At 42.7% G+C, this 15,318-nt stretch overlaps 3 protein-coding genes across 4 annotated transcripts; 2 read left to right on the top strand and 1 right to left on the bottom strand.

Annotated features, from left to right (window-relative positions):
- Positions 1-423: 423 nt before the first annotated feature.
- On the bottom strand, positions 424-1,954 carry emc6 (ER membrane protein complex subunit 6). The gene is made up of 2 exons (XM_088280013.1): positions 1,761-1,954; positions 424-1,117 (listed from the first exon to the last, which is right to left on the bottom strand). The coding sequence occupies exon 2, from the start codon at positions 1,083-1,085 to the stop codon at positions 753-755; it is 333 nt and encodes a 110-aa protein (XP_088136139.1). The 5' UTR covers positions 1,086-1,117; positions 1,761-1,954; the 3' UTR covers positions 424-752.
- On the top strand, positions 1,454-5,803 carry shpk (sedoheptulokinase). Of its 2 annotated transcripts, none has more exons than XM_088280003.1 (7): positions 1,454-2,374; positions 2,460-2,503; positions 3,227-3,403; positions 3,809-3,961; positions 4,105-4,280; positions 4,417-4,617; positions 5,210-5,803. In XM_088280003.1, the coding sequence occupies exons 1-7, from the start codon at positions 2,237-2,239 to the stop codon at positions 5,632-5,634; spliced, it is 1,314 nt and encodes a 437-aa protein (XP_088136129.1). In that variant the 5' UTR covers positions 1,454-2,236; the 3' UTR covers positions 5,635-5,803. The 2 variants fall into 2 exon arrangements, with proteins under 2 accessions (XP_088136129.1, XP_088136128.1); XM_088280002.1 differs by having other exon boundaries at positions 2,460-2,601; positions 3,247-3,403.
- Positions 5,804-6,569: 766 nt separating this feature from the next.
- trpv1 (transient receptor potential cation channel, subfamily V, member 1) lies at positions 6,570-14,009 on the top strand. Its single transcript, XM_088279689.1, has 16 exons — positions 6,570-6,759; positions 8,369-8,593; positions 8,710-8,867; positions 9,021-9,173; positions 9,323-9,460; positions 9,708-10,009; positions 10,319-10,495; positions 10,574-10,729; positions 10,804-10,899; positions 10,987-11,057; positions 11,407-11,572; positions 11,673-11,739; positions 12,448-12,773; positions 12,832-12,953; positions 13,610-13,731; positions 13,883-14,009. The coding sequence occupies exons 2-16, from the start codon at positions 8,385-8,387 to the stop codon at positions 13,957-13,959; spliced, it is 2,340 nt and encodes a 779-aa protein (XP_088135815.1). The 5' UTR covers positions 6,570-6,759; positions 8,369-8,384; the 3' UTR covers positions 13,960-14,009.
- The last annotated feature ends 1,309 nt before the right edge of the window (positions 14,010-15,318 follow it).

The raw sequence follows: 15,318 nt of genomic DNA, 5'->3' as shown, positions 1-15,318 counted from the left end.
TCACTCATCCCCTTATTGACATGGCTGCTTGCTCGCCACCTGCTCAGAGAGACCAACTTTGACAACTGCATCTGTGTAAAGATATACAGGACGAAATGTTGCAGTTGCCGGCTGATTGATAACGGAATCACGGCCTCGCTAATATAAGACTCATCTTGACATCAACATTGGCGTTTTGTGGGATGACTCAAAATGAGCACAAGTTGCTTTATGATTTAAAAGAATATATATATATTTCACATCAAATGTTCCCACCCTTGACTTCACTGTTGCCATGATCCATGCAATGGAGTCAACATGTAACTTGTGTGTGCTACTGTTGAAATGTGAGTGTAGTCCTATTTATTTCAAAGGTCTTACTGCTGCAAATGAATGTACGTCGTCTCAACTGTGAGTAAATCAGAAAAAAAATTGACATTTAAATATAAGTACAGAGGTATTTATTCCAATCAGTAATCACATTTCTTTGTATTGAACTTCAGTACTGTACAGAAAAGCGCAATGTCAAATAGTTACACCTTGTTTAGGATGTCACGTTTTACAGTCATTTACACTACAATCCAAATAATAATCCCGAGCAGGATCATAGATGAGGAGAGGCCTGGAGTTAATTGAAGGCGTTGTTGAATGTGTTAGGAGAAAGACAAAAATGCCATGTCAGCAGGTCATAAATGAATAACATTAAAATCTATTTTTGGCTCATCTACAGCTTAAACAAAAATGCAATTAGTTGAAGGAAAATGTGGGTCATTTTAGTACACATGCACCATTCCATAGAGGAAAGTCCAGAAGAGGACGTAGGTGAAAAGACCTCCAACCAAGCCCCCGGTGAAGAGCAGGCGTCTGGATTTAAAGCACTTGTTCCATCGTCGTCCGGCCTTGAGAATGAGCAGCAATGACAGGAGGAACGAAGACAAAAAGTAAAAAATGAAGCCATACAGTCCCGTCAGGCCCAGGATACCGGCGGTTGCCCCGGACAGCGCCGACACGGAGGTGCGGCAGTAGTCCAGCACGGCGGCGTTGCCCCTCACGGCCACTTCGCTGATGAACTGCGGCCCCTCACGTTTGGCTATAACGGCTGCCATCTTGGCTCTGGTCGCGGATCACGAGAAAGATTCTGCACACAATGCGTTTACTTTTCACAACCAATACTGTAAGCAGACGAGATTACTACCATTTTCTACAGTTCTGAAGGGGATATGTAATTTTTTGTGCTGAACCTTCCTTTCTAAACTTACTCCACCTTAAATGTGATCCATAACCTGTTCAATGCAAATGAAAGACAAATAAAAAATTATAAATGACCAGGTTTTATTTTAGTAGTATGGTACAGTTTTGGTGATTAGCTGTGTGGGGTAATTCAAGTGTTTTTGCACACTATATTTTGATATTTTTCTTTCAAGATGACGCATCAGTCCCTCTATAGATCAGATGAAGAGGACATGAGATTGCTGTCACGTGTACAAACAGCCAGTAATTGGCAGAAAATGCCGAAACTGATACTTGAAAGGAGCATAGGACAACCTGCATCTGCATTGGGCGATATTAGCTTTCCAGTAGATTGGTTTTAAAACTATTTAAATACATTTCTGTCGTCAACTGCGTGATAGACAACCGTACAAAATCGTTTTTGGTGGGTAGAATAAGAGACGCCGGAGGTGTGCCACTTTCCCCTGTCTTTCAACATGCTATCTAGCCTAGCTAGCGCCATCGTGCTAACGCTGTGCTCATGCTAATGCTAAGAGCCGCGTGATTCTTACCAAAGGAATAACGAAGGGCTTCTCGGGTCCTCACAGCGCACTCACAAATGCATCATGTGCAAATCTTTACTTCGAGGAGTTGAACGCGGAGTTGCTGCAAGGAAAAGCCACCTTCATTTTTCACAAGCGCAAATAAGAGTCCTGGCCGGTAAGTCCCCTTCCATGCTAGTCGCAATGGATTGTGGGAAATTGAGATAGTACAGTCATCAGAAATGAGGATGCTAAATGGTGCATTTCTGTCACAGTAAAACGTAGGATTTGGGGGTACGAAGTGTAGCCTTCAAATATGTTGTCAAGTGAAGAAAAATGCATAAAAATTGTGCTTCTCCTTGATCAAATAATATTTTAAGAACACAATGGCCTGCGGAATGAGTAGTTCCAGTTGGGTGCAGCAATGCGCACTTGTGTAGAGTCAAACTCCAAAGAAGAAGTGTTTTTGAGTTGTGGCTGCTCGAAGTCGATCTGTCGCAGCTGTTATGCCGACGTACATTCTGGGTTTAGATGTGGGCACCACATCGATTAAAGCAGTTTTAATAGAAAGTGAATCGAGGAGTGTTACTGCAAGCCAGAGTTTGGCAACTGCTTCTGACCTAGCTGATTCGAACGGGATAAAGGTAAGTGATCGATTTGCAGGCGTAAAAAAAAACATCCCACGTAAACATCTGGTTGTTCACTGAGAAGCGTTTCGATGATATACAGGCCAAGGAGCAGGATACCGTCCGGATTCTGGACACTCTCAACCGGTGCGTCGGGCTGCTACCCAGGGACAAATTGCAACATGTGGGCAGCATCGGGGTATCTGGACAGATGCACGGGGTTTTGTTTTGGAATGCATACAGTGGTAAACAATTTTTTGGACTATTCATGCCTTTTTTCCCCCACGTTATTTGTAGTCATAAAATGTATCTAATAGGTCTAATCTCGTTGCACACTTGAGTACAATGACAATAAAGGGATTTCTAATTCTAATTCTAATTCTACTCTGTACAGTGCTTGTGATGAACTGATTATTTGGATCAAGGTGTGTTGCAACAGTTGGAAAGGGGCTCTCTTGGAGACCCCCTGCTGTAGACAAAGTTGAGGTTAGCTTCCAAACTGGAATGTCTACTAGATCCAAAGAGCTATTAAAAGAGCATCTCGAATGAAATTTCATAACGACTTCATGGGCGTAGTGCGGTCTATTGTCAGCAATATTGCCTTGTTGTGTGTAAGTGGAAACTCCAGCTTTACTACAACCACATCACTTCATTTACCTGTCAATAATCGTACTTTGACATGGGCAGCAGTTAAAGATTAATCTGATCACATGGCCTTGGAGAAGAATTTGCAACAGAGCCTTATTTGCTAAAAATCTCCAGCCTACAATCATGTTTACAAGGGCACACAATGAACTAGGTAGTGCAATTGCCCAATGGTGGTGCTGAAGTGAGTTGAGGAAATTAATTTTGTTATTTATTCTTCTTTAGACTATTAACATTTCTTGCAGGTTGCGATTGGTCCGGAGGCAACTTCAGTCAGCTGATCACCTGGCAAGATGGCCGCTGCAGCAATCCTTTCCTGTCCTCCCTTCCAAAACCAGACTCACACCTCAGTATAGCCACGGGATTCGGCTGTGCGACAATCTTTTGGTACATGAAACACAGGTGAGCAAAACTCACATACAGTCAGGTCCATAAAAAAAAAAAAATGGCACAAGGGCACAATTCTCAACATTTTCAGCTCCAAACTCCAACATAGTGGATTTGAAATGAAACAAACACAATGTGTTTTAACTGCAGCCTTTCAAGTTTAATTTACCCTCAAATTAAATTGAAATCCTAAGCAAGTGAACACTGTAGGAGTTAGTTAGCCATAGTTTTTAAACTGCATTAAAAAAAATAAATCCTTTTTTCCTCAAGTAATTGTCCATCTGCACTGTCAAGCGCCGTCCAATGAGCTCTGAAGCTCTTGGTGGTGTTTAAAGCCCAAAAGACGAGAATTGCGTCCAGTACATCAAGGTTATTTTTGCTCTCTTGTAAGGTGTAAATACGAGTGCGATTCTTCTGCAGACCCGAGTTCCTAAAGGACTACACTATCGCAGGCACCATCCAAGACTATGTCGTATCCATGCTGTGTGGGTTAGACCGATGTCTCATGACACCTCAGAATGCAGCCAGCTGGGGTTTCTACAACACCTCCTCCTGCAAATGGAACGTGGACATGTATGCAACAATTTGTATTGTTGATTTATGTGCTGACAGCGTGTGAGCATTTAAATATTAAGCCTAACTTCCGTACTGAATGCAAGCTATCCTGTTCAAGCTGAGTGATACACTTAACAGTTGTGTGCCTGCGTGTGTTCTAGTCTCAGTGGCGTCAGCTTCCCTTTGCACCTGCTTCCTAAGTGTGTTCCCTCTGGGGAGCTGGCGGGCCACACAGGCTCCGACTGGCATGGCATCCCCGCAGGCACGCCAGTAGGGGCCGCCCTGGGCGACTTCCAGTGCGCCGTCTACTCATGCTTGAGTGCACGGACTGATGCAGGTGAAACAGGAAGTCACTGCGTATGCAAATACGTCCATCTAAAACCTGCCTTAATTGTTCCTTGCATGTTCGGAGATAATCATTTGTTTGAACCCCAACTCACAGAACTGCATGTTTTACTCCCTTAACATCCTAGTTCTTAACATAAGCACCTCGGCCCAGCTGACCTTCGCCATGCCAGCTGACTTCAAACCTCCCGACTCTCCTCAGCCTGAATCCTCCGTCGCCTTCTTCCCGTACTTTGGCTCGTCATACTTGGCAGTGGCGGCATCACTCAACGGAGGGAATGTGCTCGCCACGTTTGTGGAAATGCTCATTGGCTGGATGAAAGAACTCGGTGTGTACTTTTTTTTTATCTTGTTATAGACAAATGCATCTTTGTGTAGTTGTGTTTTTGGGTTGGGTTGTGTTATATTCATAGCTGAGATTGAAATTTTTATTTAGAATTTGTTCACATTTGGAGGCTTCTAAGTAATTTAGATCGCAGGAAACAGGAAAGAAAGAGAACCTAATGATGTTGGTATGGTTTGCATGAACAATAATGTATGCTGTTTGGTGTTTAACGATAAGTGTGTCATTTTGCTGACTCTTGTACACGGGTAGATATTTGTGGAAAGATTTAGAGTGCTCTATTTTTGTGCCAAGATCAATTTTGCCGTGAAGCACGATGACGCACGCAGCTTGGTGCAGTTTAAAATGTCCGTTTTGCGCCGTTGTGGGCGTGAACACTGCCAATTTGATTCATGCGAGTTCATATAGCGCATTATTGAAATGGTCTTTTTTTAAAATGATGGAAATTACACTCATGTACGATTATGTTGAACTGATTGCATGCCTAATGTCAAATAATAATCATAATGTGATTCAGGTGTTGAAAAGTCATTGTGAGCTGATTGCCGTGTAACAATTCCAATCCCCCGACATTGCAGGTGTGGAGCTAAGCGAGCAATCTTTATATGAGAAGATGATCGCTTGCGCTCTGAACCAGGAAATCAGCGACCTCACTGTGAGTCCGACCCTCCTGGGAGAGAGACACGACCCTTTCACTCTAGCACAGGTGACCAATATCTCCACCTGTAATCTCTCTCTGGGTCACGTGACCAGAGCTGTGTGCCGCGGGATCCTGGAGAACCTGGCCTCAATGATGCCCCCTGAGCGCCTGCAGCAGGCGGGGGTCAACAGGATTGTCGGCAGCGGGAGCGCCCTGGCCCGTAACGAGGTGCTCAGACAGGAAGCGGAGCGAGTGTTTGCTCAACCGGTGATATATGGACAGAATGCGGACTCTGCTGTTGGCGTTGCTTTAGTCCTCTGTGACCGACTCGGATCCGACGATGCTTCTTCTGTGGTTAAATGAAAGTTTTGAGTCGCTTGAGCTGCTCACTTTGAATTGAAGTTTGGTCAATAATGAAGGAATTCCAGTTTGTATGCTTGTTTATTGATTATGGTCATTGACAGAATATTTGTCAAAAATAAATAAATAAATATAAATATAAATATAAATAAATAAAAATAAGTAATACAAAGTTTTCCTTTTCATTTGGTGAAATAGTTATTTGAGCGTCTACAACTCCCACTGAGTTACTAGTGCAATTATTCCAGACAAAATGAGCATCACTTGGTCACTTGTCCATGCAAAACAATGAAGGTTGCGAGTGACAAAAAAAAAGAGGGCGTGGCCTCAAAGTATAATCGAACTGCTCAAGAAGTCACGTCTATTTCTCCAGTTCTAAATGTGACCACATCGCATCCTAAATTACAACTTTCAGCCAAAGTGCCATTAGTGGTGTGCAATGATTGGAGAATACAAAATCATGTTGCAACTGGCTCAAAAACATCTTAAGACAGGAAGTTGCCGCATTGAGTGAGCCCACAACGAATGGCAGAAAATATCACTTTGATCACGGGACCAGTGACACACACACACACACACACACACACGTTGAAATGAAACTAAACACACAGAAACTTTATTCAGAATGGGCTAAAAAAATATAGCGGAAGGACCTAATATTTATTAATATAATTCTTCAGAATGTAAAAATAGTTCTTAACTGCTCTATAAAATCTTACTGATTATCTTTGTATTGAGCCATAATTTAAGATGAACTTTATAATAGAAATCCGATTTGGGTGTTATGAGGTTAGATTGGGGTTTTTCTTTTAAATGTGCGCGTGTGTGTGCTTTAGATACAATGCGTGTGCGTGTGCATGTTCTTGTGCACAGCTAGTCAATACATCCTCATTTGAAGCACTTAAAGCTCCACACTAATGTGCTGTGATATTCTCCAGGGCGGGTCATGCCCCATCCACTCCCTACTCCCGTCTCCTCATGCTCATCTTGTCCGTGTTATGTTGAGCGAGCATCTTGAGACACAATACACAGTCGACTTTCCGCAGCACACCCAACGCTGATCTCTTTGTGTTATTTTGATGTGAAGGGGAAACTATCATCTGGAAGCTGAGTCTCAGATCCTTTGTGGTGAGTCAATTCCCATTCCCCCCCCCCCCCAAAAAAAATATTGAAATTGATTCTTTAAATCCCATAGGAAATTGTAACATTTCAGGGAAACTATAAGATACTTTCCTTTGGGACATTTGTTTCATTATTTATTTATTAGTTTTTTTTTTTTTATACATGTGATCCTATTATATCGACGGTGCACCAGTTGGACTGTTGTTGTGTTTTGAAAGGTGATTACTGCAAGACAAAATATTTATTATTTGTCATAATATTGACATAATTCCATTTGTATTTAACGCACCCTGGTCTTTTCTAACAGATTTTGTATGAATTAATGAATAAAGCAGTGTTCACAAGGTGCTTTGGCACACAACAACAACAGTGAGTCAAGCAAAATCAAATTCTGCCAATAGTTTATGAATGAATGGATAGAAATGCAAATTTCAATATGTTTTAATAGTTTGCTCCATTTAAATCTTGCTTACTATCATGTTCCTCTAATGCATCTCAGTTTCCATGCTGAGTCATCTATTCCCCTGTTTCGAAAGAGCAAACGGGAGCAATATCACTTCCCATTATCCTTTACATAATGTTTTTACATTTATGAATAAAATTGAGGTTTTTTTAGAGAAGTTTATTTCCTCAGCCCAACCAATGTGTGTAGCAGTCATGGAGATTTTTTTTTTTAAAGATATAAACAAACTCTTTGTTAGTCAGTGGCAGACAAACATCACATGTCTGCTGCAGAGGTGATCTGTGGTCATGGTAACTTCACTGTGTTCTTATTTCACATTCCACAAATACAATTCCACTTCTCAGACTTCGTTAAGAACAGCAGAGAATGCATTTCTTTTCGTTTAATTAGTTTTACTTCCATTTAACCGTACAAAAGTATGCGCATTTATACGCAAAATGGCTAGTGACGTAAACTGCCTCCGTAGTGCAAAAATACTCATAAATAGAAAGATGGCAATCATAATCGAAAATGACCCTTTGAAGATCAGATATGACGTAAGAGTACAGCCATTCATGTGTATGACGTCATTTGTTTGTTATAGTTGTAAAAGCTGAATGAATCATGATGGTGCATATTTTCCTAATAAGTTATTCAATAAAAACTTCAAGAGCATGTTCAAAATGAAACTAGTTTTAACTGAATATGGTCAAAGAATATTAAAAAAAAAAAGCAAAATCTTAAAAACTGTAAATGAGAGACTCCCCGATTTTACTGGGGCGGGGCTAGAGAGATTTCTGATGGGGCTATAGCGCCCCCTAGCCCCGATTTTAAATGAATCCGCCCCACAGATACACCGGCGTAATACTCAGGGAAACCTCAAGCAAGCGCAGGGAACACATTCTAACTCCACATATAAAGGCGAGAGCCCGGATTCAAACCCCCAACCTCACAACTGTGGTACGGATGTGTTAACCTCCCGGCCCACTGCCCCCTGTGAAAATATCGTCAGGGATTTTGGTTCTATGCATGAATTTGACCCCAGAGACCTCATCATCCTGACTGTCACCTCTGTGTTAAAAAATGCACATACAAACAAGCTTATCATGACTCCTCTCCCGAGCACCGCTCAGCACTTGAATTTGAAATCAATTTCCTTTGCGGTTGTTGCAGACGTCTGAGTGCGAAGATGAAGAAGTCCGAAAACTACGCCTTCTCTCTGGAGGCTGACGACAGGACAAAGGCCGAGAAATGTCGCCGCAAACCACCGAAACAAGATGCTCTCGGGACTGTTCTAAGTGTGGGCCACCAGGCACCCAAAGCCCCCATGGACACCGACTATCAGGAGGAAATGGAGGACACCAAACCTCAAATACGATTCAACCTCAATTTTGATAAGTGAGACTCTCCTTCCTGTCTATTTTATTTTATTTTATTTTTTTGCTTATGATGTAGCTGCATGTTGTGCTGCGGTTGCTGACGTTGGAGTTTCTTGTCCGACGAGTTATTTCCAGGGGGATCCGAGGTGTGGATCAGGACAACACAAAGAGAGACAGCCAGACGTTTGACATCGACAGGCTGTTTGATGCGGCGGCCAGCGGTGATGTTACCAGACTGCAAGGCCTGTCCCAGTACCTGCACCAAAACATGAAGAAACTCACCGACTCTCTGTGTGAGTCTAACGGGTCGCCCAATTTTTAAACTCTTAGCCATTTTCTTTTAAACATGAGTTTTAATGCTTTATTTGTCGTTTTCAACGCGTTTAGTTGCGATTGCAACAGCACCGCCCGGATTACAGTAAACTTTAGTGGATTTTTACTTGCAGATCAGTCGTATGGAAAAACTGCCCTGATGAAGGCGCTCCTGCACCTCCGAGACGGCCAGAACCCGAATGTTGAATTATTATTGGACATCTCAGAAAGGACGGGCGATATTAAAGAGTTTCTCAATGCTGCTTACACCGACAATTACTATAAAGGTGAATTGGGACCGTCATAATCCATGCTTCCATTTTGCTATACCGCTGATGCTGTCCACGTGACTTTGGCTAAAAGGTGCACAAAACCTCGGACTGGTTGCCCTGTCCATCACTTGACACATGTCATGTGTCTGATTATGAATGAACAGGACAGACGGCACTGCACATCGCAATTGAGCGGCGGAGTCTGAGCTACGTCAAGCTGCTGCTCAGTAAAGGTGCCGACGTCCATGCGAAAGCCACTGGGAAATTCTTCCAGCCGCATGAAGGCCCCAACTTCTACTTTGGTGAGTGCATGAGAGAAGCACACATAAAAAAAAAAAGCTGGTTTGTCTTCCGAGTCTACTTGCTTGGGAGCTGTGGAGTTAGAACAGTTTGGGTTACTTTTAACATAGTCATGCTTGTACTAAGTAAAGCCTCTGTCATCCGTTTTTAACATTTCAGTGCAAACTGTTCCCAGTTCCTGTTTTTTTTTTTTTTCCAAAATTCCCCAAGAATCAAGAATTGTAGCTCAGTTTCCTTTTGGGTCTCCAGGTGAGCTTCCTCTGTCCCTGGCCGCGTGCACAAACCAGCCTGACATGGTGGAGTTCCTCTTGGACAACAAGTACCAGCAGGCCTACGCAAACGCACCCGATTCTCAGGGCAACACGGTGCTGCACGCCCTGGTGGTGGTGGCCGACAACACCAAGGAGAACACGGACTTATTCATCACCAGCATGTACGACCGCATCCTGACCACCACGGCCCGGCTGAGGCCCAAACTCAACTTGGAGGAGATTGAAAACAACAACGGGCTGACGCCTCTCCAACTGGCTGCCAAGACAGGAAAAAGCGGGGTAAGGCTCAGGAGACACAACATTAGGTACCTTACAGTATGGAGGCAGAGGGAGGGAGAGAGAGGGGGGGGGGGGGAGGAGAGAGAGAGAGAGAGAGAGAGAGAGAGAGAGAGAGAGAGAGAGAGAGAGGGAGGGAGGGAGGGAGGGAGAGAGAGAGAGAGAGAGAGAGAGGGAGGGAGGGAGGGAGGGAGAGAGCGGGAGAGAGAGAGAGAGAGATTGATTTACATACTGTAGAAATTAAGAGTATTATACTGGCTCACTGCAACGTCTGTAGATAATATTCTGCATGCATATTCTGCTCTTTTTCAGCTTTTTGCTCACATCCTGAAGCGCGAGTTCCAGGAGAGCCACACTAAACGTTTATCTCGGAAATTCACCGAGTGGGTTTACGGACCAGTCCAGAGCTCCTTGTACGACTTGGCCTCGGTAGACTCTGCCGACAACAAGTCCGCCCTGGAAATACTGGTCTATGGCAGTGACATCCCCGTGAGTCCCCCGTGTAAAAGTGGTTCAGTGTGATTCCAGAGTCTGGACTGCTTTTAAATATTGTGTATCTGCTCCCAGAACCGCCATGAGATGCTCCACACAGAACCTTTGGGACAACTGCTGGAAGACAAGTGGAAGAGGTTTGCGGGCCGAATATTTTGTCTCAACTTTCTGGTCTATTTCGGGTACCTGTTCATCTTCACTGCGGTGGCCTACAACAAGAAGGATGCAAAGGTACCTGCTGAAAATTATGTTGTCGCATCTTGGTGACCTAAAGTCCAGTCATGTTAACATTTTGTCGTCTTCAGCCGCCGTTCCCACTGGAGCACAGCACTTCAGATTTCCTGTATATTTCAGGGCAGCTCTTCATAATGTTGGCAAACTGCTATTTCTTTCTCATGGGGGTAACGTGACCTTGCAATATTGAACGTCGTTTGCTCTTTGTGCATGTGGTGTCTCAACCAATGACATCATCAAGATTTTGCATGTAGTTATTAGATATGAAGAGGAAACGACCAAAGCTGCAGACCTTGCTGATTGATGGATATTATGATATTCTTTTGTAAGTATCACCAATCCAAAGTAGATGGCCCGTGTGATCATCATGAATGCTAATCCATCCAAAAGCGTATATTGAATGCTTGTCAGCGATTTGAGAAGAGTTTGGGGGTTTGTATAAAAAAAAAAGGGGGGGGGGGAGTATTGAAAATTCAGTTTTAAATTACAAAGGTTAAAGGTTAAATAGTCCCATTGCAAATTTAGATTCAGCTACATTGGCCAGAAATACTGACTGTTTGGATTAGATGAACATATTAGCACATACAGACTGTACGGAATAAAATCAAAGAATCTTATAGGTGAGCGTTACTATTTTTTTTTTTAGCAAATATCAATTTTGTGACCTTTTTCAGCTTTGCACAGGCTGTTCTCTTCCTGGTCGCAGCCGGCCTTTATGTCTTTGGGAGAGAAGAATACTTGGGCTTTCTGGTGCTATGTCTTGCTCTCAGCTGGGTCAACCTGCTCTACTTTGCCAGGGGCAGCAAACACATGGGCATCTACAGCGTCATGATACAGAAGGTATGGCGGTTCCTCCGAAATTTCAGTTCAGTGCAGTGGTGCAAATCCCCTCGGCAGTCATTTTGGATCCTTGAGGCGCTACGGCTTTTACTCTTTGCAGATGATCCTCAGCGATATCTTGCGCTTCCTGTTTGTCTATGTTGTCTTCCTCTTTGGATTCTCAGCAGGTAGGCCTAAAAAAAAACCAATCTTTTAAATACTTTTTTTTTTAATAAAAAAAGATAGTGGCTGAAATTAAGGTTAACTATGTTTTTTTTTTTTTAATGGGAAAGAGAGGAGAAACAACTTGGCCAGCTCTGGTTTAATCATTTAGCAATGGGGGGGAAACAAGCGAACAAAAGAACTTTGGCCAGCAGATGGCAGCATTGGGTCTGTTTTGGATGACATCTCGTATCAGGGGAATGTGGAAACCTGTGAACCTGGCAGATATTTGGGAAATCGACCTAACCGGCTGCTTGTTAATTCTACTACAAAGAGTTTCACAAAAGAGATGAAAGATGAAAGAAAATTTAAATTTATAAGTATAAGCAATCATGCATTGTACATAACAAGCTCTATGCACACACACTACTAAATACTATTACTATTAAATAGCATGGAAATTTGCAAAGTTTGTCAAATGTAGAATTTTTACACTGGTGTAAAGACATTATTTTGCAATCAAAAGCACAATTTCATCTGCTCAGATGTTTGAGGTGTCACTAATGCACAAATTATTAACAGAAAAGTAAATCTCCATTTACGAAAAGCTTGTTTTGAGCGTTTTATGTTACAAATGTTCTAAACGTGATTTGGTGAATTTGACCATGTTCTTTTGATGATAACTAAAAAAATGGATTAAAATGGATTATGGTTGATTCTATCATTTGTCACAGCTGTGGTCACGCTGCTCATTGAGCCTCCTGTGAAAAACATCACTAATACGAAGGCCCGCCTATTTGAACCGCTTTCCCCCGACTCGGAGTGCATCAAGCCCTCCTTCCGAAACATTTCCTATACTACGCTGCAGCTCTTCAAGTTTACCATCGGCATGGGTGACATGGAGTTCACCGAGCACTACCAGTACAAGGAGGTCTTCTACGTGCTGCTCATCTTCTACATCATCCTCACTTACATCCTGCTGCTGAACATGCTCATTGCCCTCATGAACCGCACCGTGGAGAAGATCACCATGGAGAGCACTAGCATCTGGAAGCTGCAGGTCAGCTAAACTTTTGGTGGCCTCAGCAGCAATGGTTTGACATGTTTTGTTTTGTCAGAGGGCCATCACCATCCTGGACATGGAGAAAAGGTTGCCATTGTTTGTGAGGAAGAGGCTACGCTGTGGCGTGGACAAAAATCTGGGCACATCCTCAGAACAAGACTGCCGCCGCTGTTTTAGGTAAGCTTCACTCTGTGATGAAGAGAACTTGGAATGTCAAAATGGACAGAACTCACGGGAGCAGTTTACTTCTTTTTTTTTTTTTTTAGCTTTTAGTGAACCTGACATGAACATGTAAATTATACACAAGCCAGAACCTGCACATGGGAGCCATTATTGGCCTAAATCAGTGCTTCTCAAATAGTGGGGCAGGCCCCCCTGGGAAAGATGCTCTTTTTTCCCCCGCGTACTGCAATAAAGTGTAATTGCACCTCCACTCCAGTAGTTAGCAGTGGCGCTCTCCTTGCCCATTGTGCGCAACGAGTATTCCCTCTGCGGTGTAGGTTTGTTTTGCAACGAAAATGCTATTATTTAGAGTTGCAGCGAAGAGTGGGTGGGGGCGCGAATGGATTTCTTCTTGCTGGGGGGGGCGTAACAGAAAATAATTGAGAAGCACTGGCCTAAACTGAAATTTGAACACAGAACTTTATAACCGTAAAGCACACGTGCTAACCACTTGCACACGATGCTGCCACCTCTTAAGTCAAACGTTAACCTGTTGCAGGCACAGAGGTGTCGATCAATATTTTAAACTAAAGACGATTGCATCTTGTGACGCTCTAGTTGCCATTAATAACTGACCTCTAATCGGAGCATGCTTCTTCCTGTCACGACAGAGTGGAGGAAGTCAACTGGAACAAATGGAACATCCACCTGGGCAAAATCAATGAGGAGCCCGGCAACTGTGATCGAAGGGGACGGCGGACGTCAGACAACGCGCCGATTCGGACAAACAGAGGTGCACAAAAACGGAGTCTTTTGTGACATTTATTCAGTAATTTACCGTGAGATTTTTTTTTTGTAATGTCAAACAAGCTCAAATAAAAGTTGGGAAACATTGGCATGGGGATGATGATGACTCGTTTCATCTTTTCATTTTTGTTCCACAGGGAGGAGCTGGAGAGGCTTATTTGCAGACAGCAGACGAGGATCACAGTCTACCGAGATGAGCAACTTTCCAGCGTGAACACACAGCAAATTGACTGATTAGTAAATGCAATTTGATTTTAACGTGAAGTATCTGTAAAATAACTGGAGTTAGTGTTTTCGTGCACATCCGTCATTCAAAAACAAACAATTGCATGAATTTTGCAGCGTAGTGATCACACATTGACCGAGACGCACGCCAAAGCATAAATTAGAATTTTATTTTATTATTACAATATTACAAAAAGAGTAGCACAACTCTCACGCGCTTGCTTGCTTCTTATCAGTCTTCAAATGACAAAAAGATAGGCTATGGACCTTCCTTTTCACAGCAATAGAACAGGAGGAGGAGGTGAGGGGGGGGCTTAAATAAGCAAATCAAGTATTATAAATAGTCACACCTGCAAAACTTGAAGCTTTGAAACTTGGAAAAATGTTACAGCTCAGTAACTACACATTGCTAAAATATACTGTATAATTAACATCACTCCATTTCTTGCTTCCCATAACAAATCTCTAAGGAATTGATTGCTCTTGTTTAGTCAATACAAAACAAAAAGACCAGAGGAACAAAAACATTACCCTTGCTAGGAAAAAAAAAGCGCTGTGTCTGTGTATTCTTACCCTTATCTTCCTTCTCTTTATTTGGGGTTTTCATTAAAACCATGCTCAAGGAAAGTCCAAGGACCAAACAATTAAGGCTTTTTAGGGGTTGATAGATGAACAAAACATGGGCGTCGTCGTGATCACTCACTCTCTCTCACACACACACACGCGCGCGCGCGACCCAGCAACACTCACGCAATCATTAAAGTTTAAATGTTACAGTAGTCTAGTAGGTAAGCCAGTGTACAATAAAATAAACAATGCGTTTGCTGTTTCAATGTAAAAAGTCTGCTTTGTTTCCGTCCGTGTCATCTTGCAAGTGATCAATTTGGTCTTCACATCACAATCAGTAGCAACCACACTTTCACCCGGGATCCAACGACGCTTTGTTTGATCCCGCGTGACATTAGTAACACTAGGTACTCTCAATCCATTGTATCGCCTTCAACACGAAATATCCTCACATTCAAGTAATACATTTGTCAGGTTTACGGAAAGAAAAATGCTTTGGAAAAGAAAATGGCACATTTCCCGAATACAGCGCTCAACATAAACGGCAACACACCCTTTGGAAAGGAAGCTTTCTTTTTTTTTTGTAATGACAACATTTCTGTGGTTGAATTATTGTAGCTATGTTTTTTTTTGTTTTTTTTTAATAAATCGTCTCTGCACTACCCCTAACAGCATATATTCCATCCATCCATAGTTCGTAGGAGGACGGAGAAATCTCTCGGGTGTGTTTTCATGTATGTTGAGCGTTGTCGTCTGACTCGGGCCGCCTTTAATGCTTTTT

This window comes from Idiotropiscis lumnitzeri, chromosome 17, assembly GCF_059441095.1.
Source record: "Idiotropiscis lumnitzeri isolate Australia: NSW breed Sydney's pygmy pipehorse chromosome 17, RoL_Ilum_1.0, whole genome shotgun sequence".
NCBI classification, from domain to species: Eukaryota; Metazoa; Chordata; class Actinopteri; order Syngnathiformes; family Syngnathidae; genus Idiotropiscis; species Idiotropiscis lumnitzeri.
Note: the sequence above shows the minus strand (reverse complement) of the source record. Positions and strands in the feature narration are given on the sequence as shown.